This window comes from Meyerozyma guilliermondii, genomic scaffold (genome assembly GCF_000149425.1).
Source record: "Meyerozyma guilliermondii ATCC 6260 scaffold_2 genomic scaffold, whole genome shotgun sequence".
NCBI lineage: Eukaryota > Fungi > Ascomycota > Pichiomycetes > Serinales > Debaryomycetaceae > Meyerozyma > Meyerozyma guilliermondii.
Window position 1 is genome coordinate 220,743 of NW_001809799.1, and position 20,840 is coordinate 241,582.

At 45.0% G+C, this 20,840-nt stretch overlaps 10 protein-coding genes and 1 non-coding gene across 11 annotated transcripts; 6 read left to right on the forward strand and 5 right to left on the reverse strand. All coding sequences in view use genetic code 12, as the record gives it.

Moving 5' to 3' along the window:
* Nucleotides 1-143: 143 nt before the first annotated feature.
* Nucleotides 144-2,027, forward strand: PGUG_01307 (uncharacterized protein; the record flags this gene model as incomplete). The annotated part of the gene is made up of 1 exon (XM_001485586.1): nt 144-2,027. One exon carries the CDS (start codon nt 144-146, stop codon nt 2,025-2,027), a length of 1,884 nt encoding a protein of 627 aa, XP_001485636.2.
* Nucleotides 2,028-2,649: 622 nt separating this feature from the next.
* PGUG_01308 (uncharacterized protein) lies at nt 2,650-3,504 on the forward strand (the record flags this gene model as incomplete). The annotated part of the gene is made up of 1 exon (XM_001485587.1): nt 2,650-3,504. The coding sequence occupies one exon, from the start codon at nt 2,650-2,652 to the stop codon at nt 3,502-3,504; it is 855 nt and encodes a 284-aa protein (XP_001485637.2).
* A 107-nt stretch (nt 3,505-3,611) lies between these two features.
* On the forward strand, nt 3,612-4,628 carry SLU7 (mRNA splicing protein; the record flags this gene model as incomplete). Its single annotated transcript, XM_001485588.1, has 1 exon — nt 3,612-4,628. One exon carries the CDS (start codon nt 3,612-3,614, stop codon nt 4,626-4,628), a length of 1,017 nt encoding a protein of 338 aa, XP_001485638.2.
* A 294-nt stretch (nt 4,629-4,922) lies between these two features.
* On the forward strand, nt 4,923-5,984 carry TRY6 (Try6p; the record flags this gene model as incomplete). Its single annotated transcript, XM_001485589.1, has 1 exon — nt 4,923-5,984. The coding sequence occupies one exon, from the start codon at nt 4,923-4,925 to the stop codon at nt 5,982-5,984; it is 1,062 nt and encodes a 353-aa protein (XP_001485639.2).
* A 27-nt stretch (nt 5,985-6,011) lies between these two features.
* On the reverse strand, nt 6,012-6,785 carry PGUG_01311 (NEDD8 ligase; the record flags this gene model as incomplete). Its single annotated transcript, XM_001485590.1, has 1 exon — nt 6,012-6,785. The coding sequence occupies one exon, from the start codon at nt 6,783-6,785 to the stop codon at nt 6,012-6,014; it is 774 nt and encodes a 257-aa protein (XP_001485640.2).
* Nucleotides 6,786-6,839: 54 nt separating this feature from the next.
* On the forward strand, nt 6,840-8,840 carry PGUG_01312 (anaphase promoting complex subunit 2; the record flags this gene model as incomplete). The annotated part of the gene is made up of 1 exon (XM_001485591.1): nt 6,840-8,840. The coding sequence occupies one exon, from the start codon at nt 6,840-6,842 to the stop codon at nt 8,838-8,840; it is 2,001 nt and encodes a 666-aa protein (XP_001485641.2).
* A 43-nt stretch (nt 8,841-8,883) lies between these two features.
* Nucleotides 8,884-10,431, reverse strand: PGUG_01313 (uncharacterized protein; the record flags this gene model as incomplete). The annotated part of the gene is made up of 1 exon (XM_001485592.1): nt 8,884-10,431. The coding sequence occupies one exon, from the start codon at nt 10,429-10,431 to the stop codon at nt 8,884-8,886; it is 1,548 nt and encodes a 515-aa protein (XP_001485642.2).
* A 593-nt stretch (nt 10,432-11,024) lies between these two features.
* On the reverse strand, nt 11,025-13,307 carry OPT7 (Opt7p; the record flags this gene model as incomplete). Its single annotated transcript, XM_001485593.1, has 1 exon — nt 11,025-13,307. One exon carries the CDS (start codon nt 13,305-13,307, stop codon nt 11,025-11,027), a length of 2,283 nt encoding a protein of 760 aa, XP_001485643.2.
* A 183-nt stretch (nt 13,308-13,490) lies between these two features.
* PGUG_01315 (putative helicase) lies at nt 13,491-17,756 on the reverse strand (the record flags this gene model as incomplete). The annotated part of the gene is made up of 1 exon (XM_001485594.1): nt 13,491-17,756. The coding sequence occupies one exon, from the start codon at nt 17,754-17,756 to the stop codon at nt 13,491-13,493; it is 4,266 nt and encodes a 1,421-aa protein (XP_001485644.2).
* Nucleotides 17,757-17,902: 146 nt separating this feature from the next.
* Nucleotides 17,903-17,974, forward strand: PGUG_05987. Its single transcript has one exon. It is a non-coding gene; the product is annotated as a tRNA-Trp (tRNA).
* A 153-nt stretch (nt 17,975-18,127) lies between these two features.
* Nucleotides 18,128-19,510, reverse strand: FCR1 (Fcr1p; the record flags this gene model as incomplete). Its single annotated transcript, XM_001485595.1, has 1 exon — nt 18,128-19,510. The coding sequence occupies one exon, from the start codon at nt 19,508-19,510 to the stop codon at nt 18,128-18,130; it is 1,383 nt and encodes a 460-aa protein (XP_001485645.2).
* Between the last annotated feature and the right edge of the window lie 1,330 nt (nt 19,511-20,840).

A 20,840-nucleotide genomic window follows, 5' to 3' on the forward strand; every position in this document is an offset into this window, starting at 1 on the left:
AAAACGTCGTGAAATTGGTGGAAAATCTTAGACAAGTTCTCACTCTGCCTGCTCCTCTGTCGTGCTTATTGCCGGTCGCAGCCGTTATGATATATGCAGTATTTAGTTAGCGAATTAAACTGAAAAATTTCATTACAGCGATCATGAGCTACCTTCCAAGCCGATCTTTGAGGGCTGTCGGTACTTCACGGCGATATGCATCGGGCCTCGCGGTTTCTCTAGGGGAAGCGTCGTACCATCATGCTTCAAGTAGTATCAAGCTGACCTCAGGCGCCAAATCTCAATCGTCTGTAGCATTGATGATGGACAGTTTGCCGTCTCAAAGTTGTATTGGGAATCTTTCGGTGGCCTATTCTTCGAGCTTGAAGCCGTATGTTCCTCGCGGGTCATCTCGGATAAAGAGAAATATCATCAACTTGCTCGAGAATCGAAAATATGAGCAGGTTTTGGACCTACTTCTTCGATGGACCGAGTCTAGTGTCAATAATTCGTGGAAATCCACTATTAGTGAACGTGAAATGGCATTTTTCATTGGAGCGATTGTCAAGTATCAGTTATATGTCATTGCTGAAGCTGCAGATGCCAAAGGCATTCATCGGGACATCAATGTAACCCACCAAAAGTTTGCTGAAGCGAGAAGCTTGAGAGAGAAAATACGAGGTTTGTACAGCATTTTGTTGTATGGAAGCACCGAAGAATCGCTTTATGAGCGGCTGAAACGTGCCAATGTATACAACTCCGACCATTATACCGGTTACCTTCTCACTCAAGCGGACTATGAAAATTTAATTTCTCTCGAGTTGGGAAACCAAAAGCTTGATTTAGCATCCAAATGGTTCCAGAGATTCCACAGCCAGTTCGAGGAACCACTTACAAAATACACTTATGACATGTGGGTTCTAAAATTCAAGGTATATTGTGGTGGTGCACCATTTTTGTGGACCAGTCCAAAAACAGATGTTGGACGTAATGACATTAGACGCCGAAGAGGTATTTTTCGGGCCGAAAAACCATGGATTGAAGTCTTTGATGAATACCTAAGAACCATTCTGCGCACAACCAATTCCCAGCCTGTCCTCGATAACAAGATGAACGAGGTTTTAATCTCATGCATGGGCTATAATGGCAGCTTGAGCTATTTGACCAAATACATTGAAAGCGTATGGGGAATAACCGCACAAGGTAAGAGCAAGTTTCGACTCGAAAAGTCCAATTCTCGTTATCCGGACCTTGCTATCTTGAAAGCTATAGTTGTTTCCTTCTTCTATAACCAGCAGTTCTTTCAGGCCATGACTTACTTGAATAGTTTCCAAGAGATTTATGGTATAGATTTGACCATTAGTCCAGCGAGGAGCTTGTGGGATCAGGTGTTCCGATACGCCGAAGGTATCACATCGTATGACGAAGATAAAGCTCTCTCTGTCTTTTTGAAGCAGTCACGAATCAACGTTGACACCAAGAGGAAAAAGGAGGACAAGCTTCGTCAAGTTCAGTCCAATGTGAACTTTGACTACGAAGGGTACTTGACATTTGTTAAAGATTTGGAGCAAAAACGCACCGCTACCATGTCCGAATTATGGCACTTATATCGCGACTCCAATGGTTTTTTTTGCACTGGAGTTGTCAAGGCATATTTGTCATTTCTTGAAGTTAAGCCGTCGAGTATGGATCAATACTACGACTTGATGACTTATTTGGCAAAGTGCTATCATGAATATGCTGTGAGCAACCTGTCATTTAACAGGCTTGATCTCATAACCAATCGTATCTATGATAACGATGAAAGGGTCTATGCGTTATATGAGCAAGCATTAGCAAACGCTATTGAGATCAAGGGTATTCTGGGTTATATAGGCCAAATCGAACCCTTGATTGAAGAATGGAGTTTGGACAACGAAATGGCACACAAGTTGCGAGCCAAATTCATGGAGAACCGTCCGAGATACAGATCTATCTTGGAGGAAAATAGATTGCGGAAGGTGGAGGAGCAAGTAGAAGATGAGGAGAAGTTACTAGACTTATTCTAATGAGACATGATATACCAATGTAGTGTTTTTTGCAGCTCAAAGTTTGTCTCCGTTTCGCGCCTTGCACTCTGGTCGTGTGTGTACCGCCGCACCAGCGTTGACACGAAACGAGAAATCCACCATGGGCGATCACAATGGCTGAGGGTTTGGAAAAGTTTACTGAGGTGCCCGTGGAGTTTTTCAAGGATGGCAGTGCTTTCGTGAGAAAGTGTCAAAGACCTGACAAGAAGGGTATGTATATTCCAGTGGTTTGAACAGGAGATTTCATTTTAGATAACAGGGAAATTCATATTGAATTAGGATACTTATCATTGAAGACCCATTCTTCAAAAAATGCCGTTAATGGCTATATTTCACATTTCACTATCTCCATATTGCTCTTTCAATGTACTGACCCAGAATATATGAAAATTATCAGAGCCGTCGGTGTTGGTTTTATCATGATGGGAGTGGTGGGCTACGCTGTCAAGTTGTTGCATATTCCCATCAGATACTTGATTGTATAATTTTGCTGCGTTCGGCGTAGTTCGGTCCAATTGCTAATGTAGTTTGGTCAGTTGTTTATGTGGTATAGCCTAGTTGTGCCTAGTATAGCCTAGTATAGTATGGTAATGTACTGCAGATGGCCTCACGTCTCACTTTTCTGCAGTCTGCGACAAAGTTCCACGCTCATCGACCTCATCGCACAAGGCTGCAAGTTGACATGTCCCAGACTTCCAAGTTTGTCAAGAAGTTGGCATCCAATGATCGCGCCACGCGTGAAGCCACGTTCAAGGCGCTCTCGAAATATCTCTCTTCGCGTAACGCGGCAAAGTTAGATACGTTGGAAATGGAAAAATTATGGAAAGGGCTCTATTTTTCAATGTGGTTTTGTGACCGTCCTGGCCCCCAACAACGATTGGCAGAAAACCTTGGGCTGTTGTACTCAAGCCATATTCCAGCTTCTGCGTTTCCGAGATTCGTAGAGGCGTTTTGGGTGATTATGATTCGAGAATGGCCCACCATTGACCAGTGGAGAATCGACAAATACTATCTTCTCATCAGACGAGTTGTACGGCACTGTTTCCGCCAGCTCAAACAGCAGAATTGGGACTCAAAGTTGGTGCAAGGCTACTTGGAAGCTTTGGAAAAGCACCCTTTGAGTGGAAACCAATCTGTAGGAACTGCATTGCCATACCATCTATGTGATATATGGATGGATGAATTGGAAAGGGTGGTATTCGAGAAAGATGACGAGGAAAATGAAGAACAAGATGAAGAACAAGATGACGAAAATGTGCTCGAAAAGCTCGAAAATGTGCCGGTAGACACCCTTGTAGAGCCATTTGCAAAATTGAGTAAATCCGCTGCGCTTAAAACATTAAGAGAAAAATGCAAAGCCGAAGTGCTTGAAGATAAAAGGTACCAAAAATGGCTGACGCAGAACGACGATGAGGAAGAAGAAGACGTAGACGAGGAGGAGTGGAAGGGATTCTGAAACTTTACATACTTTTATATTACCCAGTGGCAGAAGCCATCGGGTGTGCATATAATCCGATATCATTTTCGCAACTGAGGCTAAACTGGCACATTGTAGCTCTCATCATGGCTGATGATCCCGGAGCAAATGACGGGCCCCAGATACCCAAGTACGTCACCAAGGTTCCCTGGTACCAGAAGGAACGCCAAAAGGACGAAAATGACTACCATTCGCATCATTTGAAGAATCCTCAAGATGGCCCAGTGGACTATTCTGAGGCACAACATGGACCCGGATTTCAGGAGTCATCCGACACATCAGAACAGTACGACAGCAAGCGAGACCGATGGCAGGGGTTTGATGCCTCGGACTATGTGCAAGTTGCCAATCAATGGGACCGTATGAAAGCAAAAGTAGTGGATGCTGGTGGACGAGATTCTGAAGACTATGGAGTCGAAATGATCGAGTTGGGACTCGAGTACCGAGATTTCCGTTCCAGTGTCAAGCAGGACGTGGAAGAAAAGACGATCCGGGACCGAAACGACGTTCCAGAATACATAAAACGTATTAGTGCTGGAAAAATTCGAGCAGACCAGCCGAATCTCGATATCGTTACATCGGACGACCAATTTGTACGACCCACCATTAAAGGTGGCCATGACTTGGGTTCCGACTTTGAGGCCACGCGTGCTTTTGCCTGGGACCAGGATCGTATTTTCAAACAAGATCGCCAGCAGGTGAATTTAGAACTGCTGCTTGAATCACTTACGAGCACCAACGCTTCCAATATGCACGCATATCCCCAAACCAACCTCAATGCCAGTATGGAAGCCAGTCCTACCGCCACGGTGCTCCAGGCTCGCAAAGACGCCGAAAAGAAGCGACAATCAAAGTTGCAACTGCGCCAGAACTTGCTTGCAAAGTATGGAGATGGAACCGCAGATGAAACCTTAGGTGGGACTGCAGATGGCTCGGAGCGTGCGGCGAAAGTTGCAACTAATGGAACACCACGAGTCATCGACGCGGAGATTAACGATGAAAAATACCACCCTTCGGCGTGGGGAAGCTACTACAAGGACGGGTCGTGGGGTTACAGTTGCTGCCATTCAACTGATAAATCGGCACCGTGCACCAAAAAATGATAATTTGACAGGTGTCACGTGAGAGTAATTGACATTACCGGTGGTATAATTGACTGTCATCCATTGGTACACTTTGGCAACTTTGGCATTGGTACGGTAGTGTTTCACTGACTCGCGCGTTTTTGACTGTTCCGATTCCATTTTCGACCCTCTTTTCCACATGGGCCAATTTAGTCTTGTGGCTGCAATCTGCCCCACGTGGGGTAAGCCTCGTGTGACGGAACGCCAACGTGTTGGCGAACGTGGGCACATACTATTTAAAGAGATCTGTGGCACGCATTGTTGTGGTCAAATATGACGGAACGCTTACCAGGACCACCGGTTTTAAAGACTACTATAATCCAGCTCAACAAGGATTTGGATGTCGAAGATGGGAATTTTGAAATCTTGACAAATGAACAAACTTCCACTTCCTCCACCGGCGCGACGCCATCAGCCGTTCCTGGAAAAAAGAAGAGGCGGCGTAGTACCGCCAATGCCGATGCAGAGGAATTAGCCAAGAGAAGGCACGAGACAAAACAGCTTCATTCGGTGATAGAAAAAAGACGGCGGTTGAAGATCAATCGTGAGTTTGAAGCATTGAAATACCTCATTCCCGCGTGTCGTGAATCGGGCGCTGCCTCCAACTATCCCAACACAACCTCCAAGTTTAACGGTAACAAGATCGATGGCATGTATAAACTCACCATTCTCAAAGCTGCTGTCGAGTATATCTTGTACTTGCATCGCACCATCCAGCGTCAACATTCGATGCTCTCCCAATTCGAAGGAAGCGACTTTTTCGACGCTTCGTTTGCCGATGTCCCATTGGACGTCAACCAGTACCGTGACATCGACCACGACTTCAGTTTTAACGATTTGCATGATGAAAAAAAGAACAACCACAATGTGATAGAGGAGGATGAAGAAGGTGACAGTGAAAATTCCAGCGATCCCACCGACAACGGGGTGCCGACGCTCAACAATTTTCGTCAGCTTCCAAGCCCGCAAATAACCCCAGACATGGGCCCCATACTCTCTATGATGAATAAACACCAACCAGCTTACTCCCCCACCAGATCCTTGTCGCGTACTTCGTCAATGTGTGATTCACCAAGGGGGTATTCCTATCCCTCCACCACCGAGCCTTCGCCGCTTACAACTGCATTGAAGTCCAAAGTTACCACCAGATTCCTGTTACCGGATCCAGCCATTCCTGCCGATGAAGTTGCCATGCCGCAAAGACGTATGTTCAAGACACTGGTGCCGGCCAACAACACCATTATGTCGTACCCTGGTTCGCTCGAGATGGACGAGGACGCCACCAAAGCGTTGCTTGCACTCCGGAAGTCAAGCATAGACAATTTGTTGAATTAGTTGTATTATAGAAAATAGACATACCTTCTAGCTTTCGGTCTCGCGCAACCATTCTATGTACTCGTCGATTACACTGGGCCAAGACGCCATCTCGTCGTATTCCAGAAGGTTTTCGGGGTCGCTGGCAACAACCTCCTTGAAGAAGAGGTATACCATTCGCCAGGTATCCTTGGTTATGGATTTTTTGTGGGTGGTGAGAAACTGGAACCATTGGTCAAATCGGAGCTGGCATCCTTCGAATTCCGGTCGTTTGTACAAGAGCATTTTCCAGTATTCTACGGCGGTGTCTATGGCGAGGAGTCGTTGGCCAGGATTCTCCATTGAAAAGTCAAATGTGAAATTGTAGAGCTGGACAAACTGGAGTGGGTCGCACTGTTTGATGGTGGAGTCAAGGTTATCGATGTACTGTTTCATTTCCGCGACACTTCGAGCAGAGGTTTTGCTCCAGTTTCCAATGAACTTGGTTCGTGTGAATACACCCATTGAGGGCGCCTCCAAAAAAAAGGCAAGGGTTAAGCTTTTGGGATCTTCGGGCTCGATGCCCAAGTCGTCGAGATACTTGAGCACACCATCCACATCTATGCGTTCTGGATCAGCGGGATCTTGGTATGTCTTATAAATATGCTCAATTTGCGGGTCTGAAGCTACTAGGGTCGCTCGAGACAGCCCATTTTCCAAGTAAGCGTTGACGGCTTCTTCGAGTTTCCAGTTGTGTTTTTCAAGTAGACTTGTAGCTGTTGTTGGAGTACACCCGGTGATGCTTACGAGCTGGTTTCGAGCAGTAGAGCGTGACGGTGCCATACTGAAGTGGTAAACGAGTTGGATAGTGTAGTAGTATACGCAACTAGTTCAGTAATGAATTTCGCAGCGATTACTCAATCTACGATTTCTCAATCAATCTCAAATACACAATCACGATCCACCAAACAACGCCAAACAACACCAAGAAACACCAAACCAAAAGTAGGCCCGTATTATACACATCACTTTATGGACGTCCGCACCATTCTCAGGGTCTACGATCTCCATGATCTAGCCTCGTCTGTTTCAGACATTGAAAACGACGTAGCGCTTCTTTTAGAGTGGCTCAACCCGGCGAGTTCTCCGCCATTGGGTCCCGCCCAGCCTTCTCCCAGAGTCAAGGCAGCCATACGACGGTGCTTGAAGGACCAGGAAAGCCAAGTGGACTTTATACGACTTTATGCCAATTCGCTTCGTTCGAGTGTTCCGGGAACATTGGAAACAGCGCTGGAAGCTGGAAACTTTGACGACCTTATGGCACTCGTGGACACCTATGTGTCGTACTTCAGACTCTGTATTGACTATCTTGGCTTGGAACAGGCGGCAACCCAGATCTTTTATCGAAGTCTTCGTGCCATGTTTCGTGCGGGCCTATTGCTGCAAAAATCTTCATTTTCCAAAATGCTTTCGTCGTATCTCGAAAAGAACCTCGTAATACCTCTGGCTACGCTGCCGGAAGCACACAAGAAAATCCAGTTGCTAGCGCACATTGGCATGTCGGAAGAGGTTGCGGCACTCGTCACCAGTCTTGCTATCAATCGTATACGAAACTATGTCCGATCAACTTGTGCTGGCGTGTGGGATCGTCCGGTTCTCCAAAACCTCAACAGGTGGGTGGAGAGCCAATTGCACTGTTTCCATACCATAGACCCGTCTTTTGCTCCACTTCATCATCTCGTCAAAGTGGCCCATACCGAGCTCGTGCTGACTAGAATAATCGAGCTTTTCAACTTGGTTGCGGCCTACCCACACTCCTCGGTGGCTCTCCAAGAACTCCACGAATGTGTTCTGCTGACGGGTGAATCTGCTGCAGAAAAACTGTCGCACCGTGCCAAGTTGGTGGACGCTTTCATTGAACAATGCAACCAAAAACTTCTTCATTCCGGCGCCAATACAGTGGAGGTAATAACGACGTATGCGGCAACAATTCGGTCGTTTTTGGTCATAGACCCGAAGGGTGTGCTCCTAGACAAGGTTGTGCGCCCAATTCGTCGGTATCTCAAGGGCCGCGAGGATATTATTATCACTCTTGTACATGGCCTTCTTGATGATGGTGAGGCTAACCCACTTCACGAGCTTGCCCGTGAGTTGCGCCGTGGCCTGAGTGTTCCTGTTCAGGTTGGAGACGAAGACATGTCCCAATGGATGCCTGATCCAATCGATGCCCTTCCTGATTTCAAGAAGGGAAAAGTTACCGATATCATAGAATCTCTCATCTCGATCTTTGATCTGAAGGATATTTTCATTTCAGAGTTCACCCAGATCTTTGGTAACCGCTTGATTAACCTCCACGACTACGATACTCTGCCCATTCAGCAACAATTGGACCTCCTCAAACTCAAATTCGGCACCGAAGAGTTCTCTACTCTTGATGTAATGATTCGAGATGTCATCAACAGCAGACAAACTAATACCGACATCTCAGGAAATCTTCCCTTTCATTCTTTAATCCTTTCACACATGTATTGGACAAGCGTTTCCGAAAACATTTCCGACGTTGACCACTTTGACCTGTCTCATCTCAAAAGTTACTTTGAAACATACAATGACAAGTTTAAGAAAAATAAACGAGGTCGGTCTCTCGAGCTTGTTCCAAGCTTGGGCCAAGTGACGCTCGAGATTGAAACACAGGGGTCCACGCAAACTTTTAGTGTTTCTCCAAGTGAAGCAGCTGTGGTCTTAGAATTTGGCTCAAACGTCTCCCAACTCAGTATTGCAGATATATGCTCGAGGCTCAACATGCAACAATACCCTGCACGCACTGCGTTGGATGCCTGGGTCAAGAGAGGAGTATTGGTTGAAAAATCTCCAGACGTCTTTACGGCGGTCGATTAAATAAAATTCAATTAATACACTTAGCATTACGTTTGACATGTCTCTAGTTTACCGATTTGGATATTTCCACCCCCTGCTTCTTTTGGTTATAAGCTTGGGTAGGCTGCCACTTGCGAGTGCTGCGAATCTCATCCATGGCGTAGCCTGGTATACGAATATTCCAGTTGCGCTCCAAATGGAGTTGAATATCCTTGACATCCACAGAGTCCACTTTGCGATGTTTAGCGAGCCTGCAAGCAAATCCAGTCACAGAGCTAATGAACTCATCCGCAAGATCCAATAACAATTCTTCAACATCACCATCAATGGTAGTTTTCCCATCTCCTTCATCTGCTCCAATGCTGTTCACCAACTCAGACAACTTCCTCTTAGTCAAGACCCTTCCACCATTGTCAGGAAGGGCACTAGGACCGCCAGTGCTAGACAAGTCGTAAGTTGGCATCCTAAGAACAGAAGGAGTACCCAACAGTTGACCTATACCATTGGCTACACCTCCTGCGAGGGTAGGTCTATTATTGGGGTTAGGTTTGAGTGTGACAGCGGCTGGTGGTTTCACGTTGATGGTATTTGAGATTGGCATGGACGAGACGCTAGGCTTTGTGATTCCAGACAAGTTGATAGCGGGTGGTCCAGGGGTTTGGTTGGGGCTTGTTTTGGAAGGTGTTCCATTGGTTTTGCCGGAAGCAGGAGGCGATGCGGACCGGCCACTTGAACCAATTCCTCCGGATGGCGTTCCGGGCCTGATATCCCCTTGAGGCGAGCCAGCAGATTTGGTGAGAGCGGGAGAGCCTGCGCCCTGGGCAGAACCTGGTCTCAAGCGAGGATCGGGTCCTGACGCTCCACCACCCATTGCAGGCGTGCCTACCTTTACAGCAGGACTTCCCGCCGAGGCTGGTGTGCCGCCTTGAGCACCTCTCTCCAATTGACCCTTCATGTACACAGCAACCTTTTGATACTGTGCAAACTTGGATCGAAACTGATTCAATTGGTTGTCAGTGTTCGCAGCTTGTTCGGCTGACAATCCGTTAGCCTTTCTTGTCTCAAGATCATTGATCTGCTTGCTCAACTCGGTTAGCACCGTGTTGATTCTCTTGAGGTTTTCGGCGGAAACAGCAAGCGCCGGGGTAGAGCCTTGTGCACCGGCCGTCGTTCCAGGTTGCGGTGCAGAGGCTGGACCAGCATTTTGACGCTGAGCTGCCAAATTCTGGGGCATGCTCTGTGGAACCGGAGAAGATCCTTGTCTATTAGCAATCTGCGAGGAACCAGGGTTGCTGGTGCTAAGTCTTGGATTCATGGTGGACCCTTGTGGAGTTTGTTGTGGATTCATTTGGTTTTGCTGTTGTTGACGAGCATTTTGTTGCATTGTCTGGTACTTCTTCAAGATCTGCCTCAAAGACTCAACTTTGGCATAGTGCTTGGCTCGATCTGCCTCATTGGTGGCGGCTTGTGCAAGAGCTGCTTCTTTCTGTAAAGCCTGGACAAATTGACCGACGTATTTCAGCTGAATAGTAGGGATCTGAGCCTGGGAACGTGTCTGTTGGCCCTGTTGGGGTATCTGCTGGGGCTGGTTGCCCTGGTTGCCCTGATTCATTGGTCTTGGGTTGGATGTGAAGATGGAAAAGAGGAGCGACTTTGAAGAAGTTCAATCGAGGCAAGTTATGAGAGGCTGTATGCAGGAACGGGCCCACGATGAATTGGGTGCAAAATCGGTGGTTTTGAGCTTGCTATTTCAGAAAAGGAAGTGAGGCGGAAGAGTAGTTTTGGGCATTTTTTTATGCTTTGAGCTTACTGGAGGCTGAAATCGTTTTTAAAATTTTCAATTTTTGATATTTTCTCGATAAAGTGTGTGCTCTCTGTATAATCATTTTCAGTACTAATCCTATAATTCAATTTCGAACTTAGCTTGTAATCAATGAAAGTTCTTTTTTGCTTCAGCTTTCTTGACTTTTCATTCAAAATTGTTCGGCTCTTCTCATCTTCTTTAGCAGGAACGAAACGTTGCCTCGTTGTTGGCTGCGATGACACTAAGTAAAAGTGTCCTCTTCTTCCCTGACGTAGAGTTCTGCTCTCTCATGGATCCCCTTAGTGGATTGCAAATCTAAATACATCATTCCGATAATCTATTGTAAATCTATAAGGTGAAAAATAATACCAGGTTTTGATCCACGCTCACTTAAATCGGTGTCACAATGCAAAGCACCGTTCGACGCTTTTCTCATTGTTACCCCACCAATTTGGCATAACCAACCCCACTGAGTACAAAGCAAAAATAATTAATACTGCAAGATTGTATCCCGTGTCAAATGCTGCAGCCATAATATAATTATATTTCTGCCAGAGCGAATGATGGTAATGGAATGCCCAGAATGCTGTCACTGTTCCTCCCAAAAACTTCGACAAGTATCCAGTAGAAATGTTTCCATAGAAGACTGTCATACTCGAAAAGAAAACAGTAGTGTTCCACAACTGAAAATTCAACTTGCTGTTAGGAAAACGTTTATACAACGCAAAGATCGTCAAGGGACCTACTAAACCAAGTAAAAAGCCATAGGGAAGCCATTTATAATTTTCAAATAATCTTGAGGGTCCCAAGACAACATATTGGATTGCATTTGAATGGAGCGATGTTATCCCTTGAGCGGTCCATTGATGAAGCGGGTCAACCTTAGTACCGTCCAAGTACGCTCTCTTCGTATTGAGCACCCACCTGACTGCCAAGTAGTTTATTGGCACTCCTATAAGCTCTCCGTAAAGTTGACAAAGAAAAACTGCTTTTGGTGGTAAGTGGTTGTAGAAGCCAATTCTCATACACTGGAGATGAAATTGTGCTCTGTACCAAGCATCCCCGGCAATTGAACCAAAGACGGCTCCACTAACAGGATGTATTTTGGCTTGTCCTTGAATCAAGTACCCATAAAACAACTCATTGAAAGTTCCAATGGCTAGCTGGAAATTCGATAAGGCGTAGAGCCATGCAAGAGGAGTGACAATTATAGCACCCAATACTAAGCCAATTATACAGCACCACCAAGGCATGAACATTTGACCTGACAAGAAGATGGTCATCAACGTGACAAACGAAACTGTGAAAAGTATGAGGTACCATGAATTGGGTACTGGATCATATCTATTTTGCAATTTGTTCAATGTGTCAGTATGAACAATTTTTTTAGATCCACGGTGCCGCTTGATAGACTCCACGATTTCGTCATATCTGAATGCTAATATCCATACTACTCCACTAATGTAGGCAGCATAGTCAAAGAAAATATTCCATGCTCTTTGTGCCCCAAGAAGGACTGGGCCATACTTTTCGTATGCTTTCTGATTGAAGGTAAGGTCGTCGTTCAATAGCTTAGAAGAAGGATATGGTTCACCTGAAGTGGTGAAAAGACTGTTGGACATTAGTCCATGGTGGTAACTGATGAGACTGCTCCATTTTGCAATGGGAAGTAATATCCAGGCTCCGATGACAAATGCTATGAACTGAATCACCTGGACCCAGTAAGGGAAAAGCATGATTGTTGAGTTGATGTTAGCCCAATCTAAAGAGAGATTGAGTACTCCCATACCGCCCAAGCCTGAACCAAGGAAATTCAACACCTTGTTGTATGGTGCTATCCAGCATAAAATTGCCAAAGACGACGTCATGGGGAAAATGTATTCCGGGAAGAGTTGCCAGATAGCCACCGATCCCAAAACCATGAAAAAAAGCTTCATTCGTCTGCCACCAAGTTTGGGATCTTTGTCGGCTTTTTCTTGGGTTTGAAGTAAGGTTGTTTGCATGAGTGCCTGGGGCCAAGGAAGCTGAGGATCGTATAGGACCAAATCCTTGGCAATTGCACCGTAAGAGTAGCCCACAAACACAATTGCCCACATGAATGCAATTGCAGTGACCGGATGAACTTTTTCACCGAATCGTAAATCAGCCAAAGAAATTGCGTTGGTAGCCAAATTTCCTGTGGCTCCACTGCTGGCTGTTATCGTGATCATGGCGGTTTCTTTGATCGACCACGGACCTGGATTCAAGTTGAAACTCCATCTGAAGACTGAAACTCTCTTTTTAGGAAGTACCTCGGCAAGCCATTTACCTGCCCAATGACAAGCAATTTGAACAAAAAAAATCGAATAAGCGGCAGCAGTGGTTCTATAGGTATTCATAGTGTCGATGAAGGCTCCAGGAATGACAAATAATGTAGAGAGCAAAAAGTACCGAAATGTGATCACCGGCAAATTCACATCATCTTCCAAGGAAACAGACTCACGAACCATGTCGGGAATTTCGTCATCTTTTGCTATTTCCTCTTGCCTAGTGCTGTCTGAATCCAGCTGCAGAGCTCTGCTTGTTTCATCTTGCTCGGTGGAACCATATTTGGTTCTGACTCTTAGCAATGGATCTCTTGCTTCTTCATGTTGATTCAAGAATTGGTACTTTCCGCCTTCGTCTTTACGACGACCAGACAGCATTTTAAAGGTAGAAAGGGATTAGAAGATGACACACTATTCACCACGTTTCAATGGGTAGCAAGAGTGATATTGAGTACGGTTGCTCAAAATTGTTATCGCACTGTTTGAAATTGCGAATTCTTACAAATTTACAATTGTTGCAAAATGTGGCTGCGAAAAATTACAAAACACACCAAAATTTTTTTATTGTGTCAACACCATCTCTATAATCGGCAACACATCTTGACTTGAAGTGTCGATGGTGGATTCTGGATTTGATAGTTTTTCCTCAATTAGCCTATCGAGCATGAGTCTTAACTGCTTCAAAAGAACACCATTTTTGCACCAAGTTCTCACGGGGATCCAGTTGTCAAGCACAATTCCTGGCGATGGCCTTCCGGTGTTGAGACATTCAGCAACGTCATAGGATATCTCACCTCCTAGCAACACGGTTGCCAAGGAACTCGTTGGGGTCAATTCTCGAATATACAACTTGGTGGAAAAATGGGAGTTGCCAAAAACCACAAACGGTGCTTTTAAAGCTTTGGAGTTCAGCAGTACTTTGGGTGTCAAATCAGCCTTATAGCCTGACCGTGCCTTTGCCATATCTATATTGCCTTCTTCATCCATGAACTCCTTCAAGTCGGGAGATACAATGTCTTCTGCACTGGTATCAAAGAGCACCGAAGATGGATGAATGAAAGCTCGAGATGCTGGAAGCTCTTCTGAGGAGTCATTATCTTTTTCATAGTTTTCGTTTCTGATCCAAAATTTGGAAAGCCTGGCATCAGGGTCCATGGCAACGGCTCCAACTGAGGATTGGAAATACTTTGCTTCTGGGTACTGAACCCTTGCAACGTTGGGATAATATGCTCCGGTAAGTACAGCCAGCACAATGGTCAAGTTGGAGCTGTTTCTATTGAGATTCGAGATATTTTCCTTGTTTCTGGAATTGTAGCTCATAGGCACAAATCCAATATTTTTCAAAATCGAAACGAATTGTTCTCTCGTGGATGATATGGTGGTCAAGTTGAGATACGAAAGGTAGTTGTCCTTTATGAACTTTTTGGTATTTTGGCCTTTGAATCTCATCATGTTGTATTCATCAAATGCAATTGCCAGGGCAATAAAGTCTCCATGTCCTTTGGAAAAACTCGATTGAACCTGTTTGATTTTGTCTCGGTTTTCAAAACTGTTCAAGAACGGCGACCCACTCGAGCTCACAGCTGCTAGCGTCAAACTTATATCCAAGCAGCCAAAAATGCAGCCAAGAATAAGCAACTTTCCACTAGGAAGATCGGTGGGAAGATATGATAAATACTTTCCCAAATACGTCAAGTTACCTTCATTCAACGCTCCCATCTCTGTAAGTAATTGCAGCGATTTGGCTAGCGAAGACAGATCTGGAGGATCAATTCCACTGTTAAGAAATGCTTCGACATTGTCAATACCCATGGACTTAACAACCAAGTACAAGTTTTCAAGTCTGGTCCTCATGATTTCAGGAATAGGTTGCGCCAACATTTGTGCTTGTGTCTCGGTGGTATAAAGATGGTAACATGTTCCGTTTGTGATACGACCAGATCTACCTCTTCTCTGACCAACCTCGGCTTTTGAGCACCAATTCTCTACCAACTTTGTTGCATCCATTTGAGAATCATAGAAAAGCGATTTTGATCTTCCCGAGTCTATCACAACTACACAGTCGGGAATGGTGATGGAAGTTTCTGCCACATTTGTTGCAACGACAATTTTCCTTGCGCCTTTAGGAGGCCGAAGAAACACTTTCTTCTGCTCGCTGGGAGAAAGTGCAGAGTGCAATGGGAGACACCAGCAATCCATACGATTGTTGGAAAATAACTCTTCAATTTTTCTAATGGTGCGGTTGATTTCCATCACTCCAGGTAAAAAGATCAAAAACGAACCTTCAGAGTCTGCACTATCGCTGGCAATCTTCAAACACAACTGTGCTATCAAGTCGTAATTGAGATTGCCCAACTTGAAAAACCGAGAGTCAGCTTTAGGTTGCAATTTCTCACCGTCGTCAGACATTATGGTGAAGTTGAGATCGTCCAAAATGGAATCCAAATAGTAATCTTTGATGGGGAAAGTTCGTCCTTCGATGTGGATATGGTTCACTTTTGTACCGAAAAAGCTATTGAATGTATCAATGTTGATTGTTGCCGACATAAGAACAATCTTGAGATCTGGAAACCGGGACATTACTGTCTTGAGCACAATCAACAAAAAGTCACTGTCAACAGATCTTTCGTGAACCTCGTCAATGAAGATGTATCCTAGACTTTCAAACACACTTTCATCGTCTTTGTTCGATGCTAAAAATGATTGGAGCATACGCAATAAGACACCGGTAGTGACGAATGAGATTCTGGTTTCGGGACCAGTTTTATTTTCGCCTCGAATAATGTAACCAGTTTCCTTACCAACCACAGACAACCTCTCGTCGCTGATTCTCTCAGCAAGACCCATGGTTGAAATTCTTCGTGGTTGGGTGCAAATTATTCTTGACTTGAAATCGCCTTGAGAGTTCATGTAATCGAGCATGAATTGTACTGCTTGAGTGGATTTTCCAGACCCAGTTTCTCCGGTGATTAATGTCACTTTATGGGAATTGATAGCCTCAACGATCCTTTCCCTCTTTTTCCACGCTGGTAAGCGCATTCTGTCAGAAATAGACGACTTCATTTTTGAAGATTTCATCAAATCTTGATACTTTTGTGCGAGCTCTTCCACATTTATGTCGTTTGCTTTTGGTCTCCTCGAGGTAGTTTTGGTCTTGGTTTTGGACTTTGAGGAAGCCGATACCCTGCTGCGGGAAGCAAAGGAGCCAGAAACCAAAGGACCGGGATTATCAATAATTGATGCGATATTGCTCTCAAGCCATTCCACTATCAAGTACACCATGCACTCACCGACAAAGCTATTCTCCAAGATATAAGACAAGAGCTGTTTGAGAATCGAGATCTTGATATACTTGGCCAATTTGAAAGAAGGATCAGCAACAATAATTTGGATTCCAGGAAGATTATTGGGGTAGTCGTCACAGCGCAACAAGCGAACTTGAAACAAACCAGCAGAAATGTTTTCTGGACTCAAGGAAATGTTGACAATCCTTCGATCTTCTTGGAAAGATATTTTGTGGTTCCCAATACTTTTCAATGCATCGATTTCTTCTTCCCACAATTGCTGCGAGTCGTCAACTGGACCGACGTCTTTGGCTTGATATCCAATGAGCTTGCGAGTCAATCTTATGCTGGTCAAGAACTCATCGTTGTTGTGCTTTTCTAGCTCTGCAATAATCTCGTCGTTGTCAAATCCCGATTCCCCTAAACGTTTGAGCATATACTCAAGTTTTATATTGTGAGAGATTTTCAAAGACACAGCCGAGTCCTGGTCAGACTTGGCGAATATAGGCGGTAAGTCATCCTCGGGAATGTAGAAAATGAGCCATTCCAATGCTGAAGTGAATGTCAGGGTATATGTGAATGCCTCTTGAATATGCAGTGGTCTAAAACCTAAAGTTTCTAGAGTGGAAGATAAGTCAGAAGTCAGTGATTTCGCAGAGACTTCTGTCTTAGTGAGAACCCAGTCCATGTGGTGCTTAATGGAGTCTTCAATGGATGCTCGTATCTCGGAACTGAAGTCAATGAATGGAGCACTTGCCCATACTTTCTTGGGAAACGAAGTTCTTGTTGTTTGTAATTGCTGTTGATTTACTGGTTTTGACGCTTTGGTAGGTGCTGGACCATCTTGCGACTTCAACTTGAGGTCTGAAGTTGGACGAGTGTTGCCTGATACAGTTCCTTTTTTGGGAAGTGAATTGGTAGGACCTATGCTGATCGTTGGTTTTTTCAACTTCAGTTCATTCTGTTGCTTCAAAAGACGTTCTTTCTCTCTCTTTTCCTTCTTCTCCCGCTTCTCTATAAATGCCGTAAACGGGTTGGCGTTAAATTTGAAATCATGTTCTTCTTTGTTCGTCTTCAAAAGCACCAATCGTTCTTTCTCCAAAGCCGTCCAATAGTCCCTAAAAATGATGGGTAACACCATTTTCATGTTCTTAACATGATTAATTCGGTGTAGCGTGTATGTGGCCACATAGTGACGAGCTTCATTGGTAGTTTCTTTAGGCTGATAAGTTTCTGGATCAGGTTGCATTCTCAACTTGATCAATTCTTTTGTCTTTGGGTTTTCCCAACTTAAATTGACAATCCCAATGTACCCAGCCGACGTCTTCTTCATATCAAATATTACCTTGCCCCATTTCTGTTTTTGACAATGCTCATGTAGTAACGTTGCAGGTAACTTTCCTGTCCATCCAAAATTTTCACCAATTGCTAAACCACGCTGTGGTTTATTGGGATCAGGTGGAGAATCCTCATTCTTCTTTGATTTGGACACCAGATTACTGGGCGGTGGCAGTGGATCTGGCTTTTTTGATTTTTTTGCCATTTTTAATGTTGATAAAAAAAATGTACCACCATGATTCGCAATGCTGCAATATACCCTTAAGAGCGCTGGGCACAAAATACACCAGAGGATGACGTGGTGGCCTAGTGGCCGCGAATGTGCGAAACCCCCCTTAGTAAGGGTGTTGGGATGCGGTGGCTCAATGGTAGAGCTTTCGACTCCAGATCGAAGGGTTGCAGGTTCAATTCCTGTCCGTGTCAATTCCTCTTTTTTTCTTTTTGGTGATTTTTTAAAATGAAGAGAAGCAGCTTGAGAAGTGTACGGCTTGAAGTGCAGCGGCTAGAAGTGGCGGCTCTTTGTCATAATCTATAATTAACACTATGTAACATACAATCGGAACTATAAACCAAACGCTATAAGGCTTGATAGGAAAGTTGAGAGTGGTCATTGGGCTCATTGATATCGAAGGTGTATGATTTAGCAAATGGGTTACTCACAAGGCCGTCCAAGTTGTCTATTGATTCAAGATTAAGTGCGTTGGAGGGAAGATCATCATCAAGGTACGGGCTGTTTAGCGAAGTGAAGTCAATAGGGGCACCATTAGTTGTACTATGGGGCATCTTCGACTCTTGCAGGGCTAATTGTGAAGGGTAATTTGTGGTGGATTGCGGTTCCAAAGATGGCGATGAATTTGAGGCACGAAGAGCAAGGGAAAATTCATTGCCGTTATTGGAAATAATGTTGTTATGGGCGTGGGAATGGTGATGGTGTGAATGGGTATTCTTTTGGATATGGCCGTGATTCTTCATTTTTTGATGCGAAGGCAGGTAGGGTCTAGTCAACGAAGAAGACCTTCGAAGTGAGGACCCGGACGATGTGAGGGTGGGTGAGTGTATTGTGTGGGTTTCGAGTTTATTTGTGAGCGATGTGACCGAGGAATTGCGTGGGGGAAGGTCGTTGGAGAAAAGCGAACCTGGTAGTTCAGGGTGATGATTCGACGAGTTGTCCAAATCGTACTCCAGGTTTGAAGATTGTGGTGAGGGAATTCCACCCAATGCTGCCAGATTAACAAGCATTTGACGACCAAGCCGTGGCTCGAGTCCCATGGTGTCGAACGACGCAAGCAGTTGTTCGTCATCGAGGGAGCTTTCGCGAGAGATGGAGGTTTTGATCGGATGTGAGTCTGCGAGCGACACTTCATCGTCTTCTCTTTCGCGGCGATGGCGAGCAAATGCGCTTGCTGCCGCCTCTATACCCTTTTGGGATTGCGACAGCATAGTTGCTGCTATTATAGCACCTTTTTCCCATTCTACAGGAAGGCTCGCAAGCAAACCCTTCTCCTTGATGAGATAGGTAACCACGTCATTTATGGGAATAGAGTCGGATTCTGGATCGTATAATTCCTTGAGAAATGGGAGGTGGTTTTTGGAAAGCTGAACCATTTTTTCCAACGACTTTGTAAGAAGATCAAGGCGGGTTTCCAAGAGCTCTACGTAACCAGACGGTGGCAGCTTATCCTTGGCTCTTCTTTTCTCCAGAAATACACAAATTTTATTGTCAGCAAGACATCTTCCACAAGGTTTTTTTCCATCACATTTGGTTTTTTTAATCCGACACAGGTCACACGCCTTGCCTACTCTTTTCTTTTTTAGGTGTGATTGACTATCATGATCCTCAGGCGAGGAAGGCTCCGCATGGGAGTACATACTTAAACCAGAATAGATACCGGGGGCATAACTAATCAGAGGGGCGCGAGGCTGCTTTATACTACATGGTAAGTGCAGGAAAACTAACATTAGTGCGATATTTTCGGTGCCGGGCCGATGACCTCGAGCAAAGGAACGGGGACGGTCACGATTGCAAAATAGATCTGGATGAAGTCGGTGAAGTGAATTCGAGGTACCTATTTGGCCGAAACAATGTTAAGAAAATGCTGGGTCTGCGGCTGATTTTTGCAGCCATGCATGGCGTCACAATCGTTCGAAATCGTGTTTGGTAGTCGTATATACCATATGCTATTGTTATAGTGGCGCCCCAGTTTGCAAGTAAACGGTCAACACCTAAACCTTCGCAAGGCTGATCCGAGCAGTAGCCGGCGGTTCGGCCGACAGCCGGATGCGGCTGCCCGGCACGGAAGCAACGGGCGTAGAACCCGATCGCAGCCGTACACCACAGCGATTTGCACCCACTTTTATGCGGTATATATGCGCAGAAAAGAAAGGTTGCATCCAGACTTAGATTCGCCCACATTTTGCCCGCATTCTACGCAAGTTGTAGCGGAGGCTCAATTGGCTTGCAGTTGGGGTTGCCCGTCTATGCATGTACAGAAAATATTAGATAATATTTGAGGGTCTAGGTTCTAACAATGAACCAGCCAATGTTTAATGTATTATTGCTCATTGCTCAATTGGGATTGTGCATAGGGGCTGGATAAAATCGATCTTTGTTTGGGTTGAGCCGTACGCCGAGAAAATAGACAGAAATAGACAAGAAAATAGACTAGCCGTGAAGTTTAATATTGGCAAAGACTAAAGTGAGACATTTCAGCTTACAGCTTAATGCAATTTCCTTCTGCCGTATTCTTCGTGCCTTGCATGACAAATAGTACATACCATTACTCAATTGGGAAGCTGGTGCGCTGAGCAGTTTTGTCCATATACGTATATGGCTATAATTACGACAGAAAAGTGCGAAAAAGATCGGCACTTTTTTTCATTTTTGAGACATGCTTGGTTGCCCGTTTAGCCGGATTGGGCCAGATTGAGCCAGATTGAACCGGATAAAATAGGAGAATACCCATGGGACTGCACACAAGAAACGGCATATAATTCAACATATTCGACTGCACACAACCCACGCCTGCACAACGCACACCGCTCTGAACAGGCACCAAACACCGATCCCCACCAGCACACCCGTCCATCCGCCATGCAGGCATTGCTCCGCGGTTGGCACCAACCCGACGCAACCAAGGGATCTGCAGCGATGATGCAGCAACGATCTGATTAATTGACGCACCATTGATGCATAGCTCAAAATTATTGATGCAATTGACCCCTATTTTGCATCATTTGATGCATTAATCATGCTCCCATAGACGCACAATTCGCATCTGACCCCTCAGGT